This window comes from Rhodamnia argentea, chromosome 6 (assembly GCF_020921035.1).
Source record: "Rhodamnia argentea isolate NSW1041297 chromosome 6, ASM2092103v1, whole genome shotgun sequence".
Classification (NCBI taxonomy): domain Eukaryota; kingdom Viridiplantae; phylum Streptophyta; class Magnoliopsida; order Myrtales; family Myrtaceae; genus Rhodamnia; species Rhodamnia argentea.
The window spans coordinates 25,965,298-25,972,883 of NC_063155.1; the positions used below are offsets into that span (position 1 = coordinate 25,965,298).

At 43.1% G+C, this 7,586-nt stretch overlaps 1 protein-coding gene across 1 annotated transcript; it reads right to left on the minus strand.

The window, feature by feature from the left end:
* Window positions 1-869: 869 nt before the first annotated feature.
* On the minus strand, window positions 870-5,325 carry LOC115755372. The gene is made up of 5 exons (XM_030694743.2): window positions 4,658-5,325; window positions 3,273-4,558; window positions 1,985-2,374; window positions 1,491-1,708; window positions 870-1,398 (listed from the first exon to the last, which is right to left on the minus strand). Exons 1-5 carry the CDS (start codon window positions 4,825-4,827, stop codon window positions 1,150-1,152), a joined length of 2,313 nt encoding a protein of 770 aa, XP_030550603.1. The 5' UTR covers window positions 4,828-5,325; the 3' UTR covers window positions 870-1,149.
* Between the last annotated feature and the right edge of the window lie 2,261 nt (window positions 5,326-7,586).

The window sequence follows — 7,586 nt, forward strand, 5'->3', positions numbered from 1 at the left end:
CATCCGATTGGCCATTGATCTAGAAAAAGAAAAAAATGTCTTAGCTTCTTCCGATGCGACGACGCATGTGTGTTGACTTTTTTATGTATTGAATGATAGACAACACGTGCTCTATGGACCAGGACAGCCGAGGTTATGGACTCTGGTTACGGTTAGACTTCGAGGAAGACGAGATGGTTGAGGGTTTTGACTTAATGTGCAGAAGAAGAGCAATATGACGGGCTTCGAGTGAACGTCGAAGCATGCCATGTTCGGCATTCACTTGCGGTCCATTGCTTTAATTGGCATACTAAATCGCGCAATGAGTTCAACATGCCTAACAATGTTCACAGTGCTTTTATGCCGAAAAGTCTGGTGGAATGCGCATGGAATTCGGGACCTTTTGCATTATAAAGGATATTCATCTCTACTTACCAAGAAACCCTTCAGTTTTCAGAAATTTGTTCTTTCCTTCTTGCTTTCTGGCCGAAATTGGCTTCTCTTTTCACAATACAGAGTTGTTTGAATCTTGCAACTCGACTAATCCCTACGGATCCAAGCAAGTGGCGCGCGAGATCCTAAGATCCCTTTGAACGAAGAAATGTGAAACTCATCACATCACGTTGGAAACAAACGTTTGACCACTCAATCAATCTCTTAGAAGGGTCGATCGAAACTGGCTTTACTAGTAAAACAACACTAGTCAGCTCGTCCTGAGAAATGGCCCTCTCGACCGAAGAGCGAGTAGCGAGGTGAAAAAGGAGTTGCTTTGCTACCAATTCTTCCATTCTTATTTCATCTTTCCTTTATCGAGGGGAGGGGCAGCGACGGATGACAATTCTAAACACGGCACGAGAAGACCCGACCGCGACGCGAGAAAATGCGGACGACTCATCACAGCACCACCCTCTCCCTTCCATCTTTGTACATTGGATTTGGCATCTTTATCATTATTTCTACATACATCACTAACTATTACACGAGTGTGAGAAAGATGCATGTGTGCAACCCAGGGACCGTGCAAAATACATCCTGATGGTACACAAAATAGCTACCAGCAACACAGCAATCTAGTCCCACCCTATGTTCCTAATCCTGTTCTTTTTTTTTCTGTAGAATGTCACCGGTCTGCGACCGAAACCCTCGCGGCAAAAACGTCGCCCTCCTCTCTCAACAGGGGAAGAGCAAAAAAGACGGTTCCACGTAGATCTTCCTGCTAATGATGTCGATCCTGTCCAACTTATCACCACACCACGCTAACTGATCTCTCGCAACCCTCCGCATGCTCAGAACTCTCGACACCAGTCTCAGTTCGACCTGAGCGAACAGAATCGAGGGATCCAGCCGGTCCCGAGGCTTTTGGAACCTCTTCACTATGCAGTTCCCGCTCCTCACTATGTCCTTGAGCCTTCTTTCCTTCTGCAAGCGAAAGAGATTCGGTTAGCTGAGTTGATATGTTAGAAATGTACGTTAAGTATGTGAAATGCCCCCGTGTGCAGAATACAACGAACCTTTTGGAGTAGAGTCCTGAGAGCTGTCATAAGTACCGAATCAGCCGAGTCCTGTTGGTCGAGCTGACTTTGCTTTAAACCTCCATCGGGTTCATATCTGTCGGCACGGATGAAGTCCCAAAATACTCGCATAGATTCCTCTATGATCTCTACCAGTGTCTCGATTGAGACCGCATCCTCCTCAGCCGCTTTTCCCTTGTTATCCCTGGAGCTGTCCTCTGCATATTGCAATAGTTCAATAGTTACTTAGCTAGTAATCTGTCAGTCTTACATGCAAATTTCGATTTTTACGTATAGGCAATGAAACTGAGATCCCTGTTGAACCAAATGGAATGCGGTTTAGTTGGTTTTCATCAGTTTTGAAACTTGATTTTGCTCCAATTTATTGTCGGTTTCTCCATTCAACACACCTAACCAAACCTTCTAAAGGATTTCAGCTCAGTATTCAGGCATGGAATGGCTCGGTTATGTTTGGTACACATTCTCTAATTTACCTCTTATGGCTGGCACCTGGAGGAGGCCACGCAGGACGCATCTGTTCTTGACGTAATACTCGATCCTCGGCCCTTGAAATGGCTCGTCCTCTATAAATCTCTGGAGAAGCACTCGGAGCAGTTGGAACTCACCTGCTACTTGATTGTAACGGCGAAACCCTCCGTGATCAAACTCTCTCAACTCCCGGGCTTTCCCGTACTGCCACTGAAGGATCCCCCACGAGAGGCAAGCGTGTCCTACATAAACCATCTCGAGGTCGCCGTGTAACGCGACCATGGACTCCGCCATGGAGTCGACCTTGGGCCTCCTCAATCTGTTTGTCCAGTTCTGCAAGAAGAGGGCTTTACGGTTCGTATTCGAGTTGAGCGGATCTTTCAGTTGGAGTAGCCCTGCAGATCATCATGACACAATCTTAACTAAACCCAGAAACTAGTAAAAAAGCCTCTTGTCAAAATTGCAGCCAAGCAATACTAATTACGACCAAGATGTCTGTCGATAAGATTAAGGTTGCTACACGAGGATGGTGCATCATTATGAAGAGGAATTCAAGTGAATCATGAAAATTTAATGGAGGGGAAAGAAGAAAAATGACATTTGAGAGAGAGAGAGAGAGAGAGAGAGAGAGAGAGAGAGTGTGTGGCAAGGACTCCTAACTAATTAGTGGCTTTTGTGGTTTAAAGAGTGGACAGCAGATTGGGCTGCTGCTTTACACGAGCATCAGTTCATTTGAAAGAACTCAGAGACGGAATAAAGATTTCAAAACAGGGGATGGAGACCCACCGTCCACTATGCTTCTTTTAAAAGATCTTCCTCACAGGATTTGCACATCTTTGGTCTTTTCAGCTCCTACTTTATCAAAATTAGATTTGTTCATGCCAAGAGAGTCGCCATTTTTACACCTCAAATATGAAAAAAAAGGCGATCATTGCGGAGTCGGAAAAAAGTCACCAGATCCCACCAGTGACAAAAGTCTTCCATTATTAGCTTCTCATTATTGTCACATAGATTCCCAAGAATAGAAAATCAGGAACTGCAGATATAGGAATCAAATTCAATCCTATGATCAACTGGTCAATCAAATTTACTTCTGCTCTGTACATGCCTACCGTATCAACAACAAAACTGTACTAAAATCAGAGGGAAAGGATCGAGATTCTTCCGAATTATTAACTGGTTAATCAAAGTGACTTACTGCTAATATTTGCTCTTTCCCGTTCTGTTTGCTATGTGAATGGGAACTGTAGCAAAACAAGAGTGAAAGGATCAAGATTTTGTCGAGTAACTTACCGATAGCATGTAGAGTCTGGTAGTTCAAGATGTCCAATTTCCGTATTTTCTCGGCATAGCTCTTGTACACTTTCTGAATCTCCTGAAGCAGATCTTTGGGCTCCAGCTTCTGATCGATCTTCAGCGGCTTCAGCTTGAGATCGTCGTCCCCCACCATCGTTGGAGACTCCGTCTCGGACTCTTCTAAGATCGTGGGTAGTCCTCCGGTCCTGACATTTTTAAGCTCCATCTTTAGCTGCTCTACTATGTCATCATGCCCCCAGTCCCAGTTATCATCGGAATCCGAAGCTGATAAATTCCCTGGAAAATGCCCAAGTTCTGGGGAATTTTCTGAATTAGCCGTTGTTGGTTCCATGTCGTCATATGCCGGATCCTCCCCTTTGTGATTGTCCTCGACTGAATTTTTGCAGGACAACCCATTCATGTTGGAGAAATTCGTTTTCTGCAACTTAACTTCTATGTAGTCCTCATCAGATTCCGTTTCACTATCACTAGGTTGATCTGCAACGAAGGCTGCTTCTGCGTCTAATGTAGTTTCACTGAGCATTTCATCTTCTTCGGAACTTGGAATTCTTCCATCTCCATTCAAGTCTACGGCAGCGTCGACCTCGGAATTTTCCAAGTGCTGTTGTCCACGGTCATCGAAAGTATTGGCTGAATCAGCCCCAAAAGCAATTCCATCATCTGAGCAAACCGATTCTAACTCTGGATCAACTTGATCAGCTTGAGACGAGATATCATCCAAAATCATTTCCTCTTCATCGAGAAAAGCATCGTCATCCAAAAAATCATCTTCTGATTCAAGAACCTCTGCCTTTCCGGTAAGCTGGTGATCCATCAATTGTTCCCTTACCTTGTCACCAAGGACTTCATCCATTGCGTTGCTTTGAACAGAGCCATATTTCTCAAGAGAATCCTCTATTTGCTCTTGAACTTCAGTCTCCTCTTCACCAAACTCTTTGCTGCCACAATTTCCAGCATCAATATCTTTACTAAGGATTGTGTAATCATCGCTTGAATCCACATGCACCTCTTGGACAGCGAAACTCATGATTTCTGGTTGCTCCACAAATCCGCTGATGTCTCTCCCAGTACAGAACTGATACATGCTCGACGCAGTTTCCACAAGAACAGAGCCCTCTTCGTCTCCATCACTTCCAATAACATTTTCATTGTGCTCTCTGTTTTCAATCTCTCCACTCTCCGAATCCATCCCATCGTCTTCCTGTGAACCAGCAAAACAGGAACTTTCTTCGTTCTTCTCGGACTTTTCAGCTGCTTGAAATCTAAACACACAAAAAAAGGGCCAAAGTTTAATACAAACTATCTCAACCATTACCTACTTCGAGAACTCACCAAAAAAAAAGAACCAACCGAGAACGAACCTGGAGATGTATCCGCCCACTGATCCAAAGACGAAGAGCAAGAAGTTGGAGAGCAAGACCCAGAAAGAGGCCACGACCCCGGACATGTTTCCGCGCAGGAACGGGTTGAGCAATCCTCTACCAAACAAATTCACTTGGGCTTTCAAGAAAGACAACTCTCGGGTACCCATCAACTCGATCAACCTCTGCGGGTTGTTCTCATCTTTTCTCGATCGCAAGCAAAGTTAAGAGTGACTCTCAAGCCCCTCGGTTCTTTCTCCATTACAATTCATTTACTTATTCCGTGGAACGAAGTGGACTCCCCACTTGCAGACAGCGAAATTTACGCCGAGAATTTCAGGCCACCGAACTGGGCGAGACAGTGGGAGAAGAAGAGGAGGACAATTCAACTCCCGGACCGTTCGCCCAGGAACAGAGAATAAATAAACGCGGACTCTCTGCGCCTCCTCTCCTTTTCTCCTTCGGGTCGCTTTGCATTTGCAACCGAAGAAGAGGAACAAAGAATAATGGGATTTTTCCCGGGGGGGGGATCGGAAAGATTCGATGGGGAGCGACACGTTTCAGTGATGGGGACGAGGGAGCGTCAGAAATGTCGGTTGCATTTTTGCACTGTGTTGGTTGGGAGTTAAGGCAATGCGCACTTTGCCTGTGACCTGGTCGGTGTTGGGTGCTCCATGGCTTTTACCTTTGCATTGAATGAATTGCATATGTAATACATGTCGTAAAAATCGACATGAATATTCCACGAATTTTGATCTAATATATAATGTAATTCCTAAAATTTTAATTTAATCAATACCATCGTCGACTTTCGGTACATGTTCAATGTTATATCCGAATTTGAGTTGGATAGACGTTTTTTTTTTTTTTTTGTTCACCATTTAAACTTATTGAAGTAGAAACTAAATCAGGAAATCCCGTTAGCATAAATTAATGGATAATATTCATACTATATGGGGACTAAACTGAATATTTACTAAAAGTTCAGGAATCATATTGAATAAATTAAAAATCTAAAGATGATACTGTAAATTAGGCTAAAATTCAAAAACGTGTTAAACGTCCTAAAAGTTTTTTTTTTGGGGGGTCCAACATCTTAAAAGTCGACGAGGGACATATTCGTATAATTATTGTTCTCTGTACATATGGGGAAGCGCGATGCCGTCACAAACCAAAACAAATTAGGCGCAAAACCACCGAATCTTCTGGTCTTGATTGAAAGAGTCAACTCAACCCAGTTCGTGGTTCAGGTTTTTTTCCCAAGGCAAACTGATGGTTGTGAATTCCCACTAATGGCAAGAGGGACACTGTTCTACATCTTTACCTGTTAGATTTTTAGGCTCCACATCGAGCAACTTTTAATTGTGTCTATGCCTAATGCTAAGAGTGAACATAGTTTCACGATGGAATCGAGAATCGAAAAATTCACACGTCTAATTTTAAGATATATATGGTAAGTTTCAGATTTCAAAAAATTTGAGGAATAGGTTCCAACACCATCTTACATTTATCTCAACAATCTCTCCCTCATATTGTGAGTTTGAATATCAAGCTATCAACTCGATACTATCTCGTTGGGAGCGCAACAACAGAAGTCTAGATCGCTATCGGGGAGCACAAGTTCGAGTTTAATATATCTAGGTAAACCAGCTTTCACTCAAAAATCTAAGTCAATGAATTGCGGGATCAATTAGGATATACTAATCAATACCCACCATGTTAATTCTTCGATGTGGGGACTTCTCTAACATAATTTACCCATGCATCTCAACAACTCCTACCTAATGCTGATAAAACTTTTGATGCGTTACGTTAAGTTATTTCGAGATCGTATTCGGCCAAGCAAGTGAACGATGGGGACCTTGTACCTTCATAAGATTGAGATCTCGAATTACATCCGTGCTCAAGGCAATCTCTCGAGACTATTATCATAACACGAAGTAGCTCTCTTGGAATTCTCTAATTCCGACGTGGATGATCCATCTTTGATTTGCGCCAAAGGGACAGACTTAGTCGGGCGTATGAAAATCGATTCGAAGTACGACTTGATCGCTACATAAAATGTATACAATGTCATAAAAATAAAAATAAAAAGAGTCTATTACTATACTCGAAATGTCCTTCGGTCGGATGCGAATAGCAAGTTTGGAAGGACGAGTTTGGTACAAAGGGGAGCTCACATTTTCCTTATGGGGCTACCGTCCATATCCCACTGAAGCGCGTGGACCATCGTCCTTTCGGCATGGTGGCCCCATGCGTCCATCACCTAGCCACTACTTAAATTAACATACGTACTTGCTCGTGTACTTTTAAATTAATTCGAAGTAGCCAATTTCATATTGTTTAGAAGAAGGAATATGTGTGATTAATTGCATGCGCGATGGGTTCTTTAGTCCCCTTCGTTCATTATTGAACACATGTCACGGATCATGCCGCGGCGCCTTAACCTAATTGACTAATTTCGAGTGTTAAGAAAAATGGGGTTGTTTAAGCTCGCTAATCAATTTTTTTCCCCCCAGGTCGTAATTCCGCCTTGAAATAATTTGCTTCTTATGTCTGAATTTGTTGGTGCGAGTCGATTTAAGGCCACAAACGCGGGCCTGAAATGAAAGATGGAGACATCATGGATCGTGCTTGCCCAGATGGGACATGCCACCGCATTGAGATGGAGAGATTGGGCGGTTGGTAGTTGTCCTAATTTGGCGATAGAAACTGAAATGACATTCTGCTCATGTTTCCACCGCAAAATGGAAAAATATCGTATCGATCACTAGATTTCATCCGTCTCGCCTGTAATGATAACCTTGGTTAATTTTGAGCTGATGCATCCGTGCCATAATTGCCCCCGTACCGACTTCCATGTACCAAATGTCAAATTAAGACACCCTTGATAAATCTACCATTTTCTCGCTCTTTGATTTTTACTTGT

Excerpts from the sequence above, each read along its gene's own strand:
- LOC115755372 (XM_030694743.2), bottom strand. The coding sequence starts at position 4,827 with ATGGGTACCCGAGAGTTGTCTTTCTTGAAAGCCCAAGTGAATTTGTTT. Across the intron at positions 4,559-4,657 it reads GTGGGCGGATACATCTCCAG|ATTTCAAGCAGCTGAAAAGT; the intron begins GTTCGTTCTCGG and ends TTGTGTGTTTAG. Across the intron at positions 1,399-1,490 it reads TCAGGACTCTACTCCAAAAG|AAGGAAAGAAGGCTCAAGGA; the intron begins GTTCGTTGTATT and ends TTTCGCTTGCAG.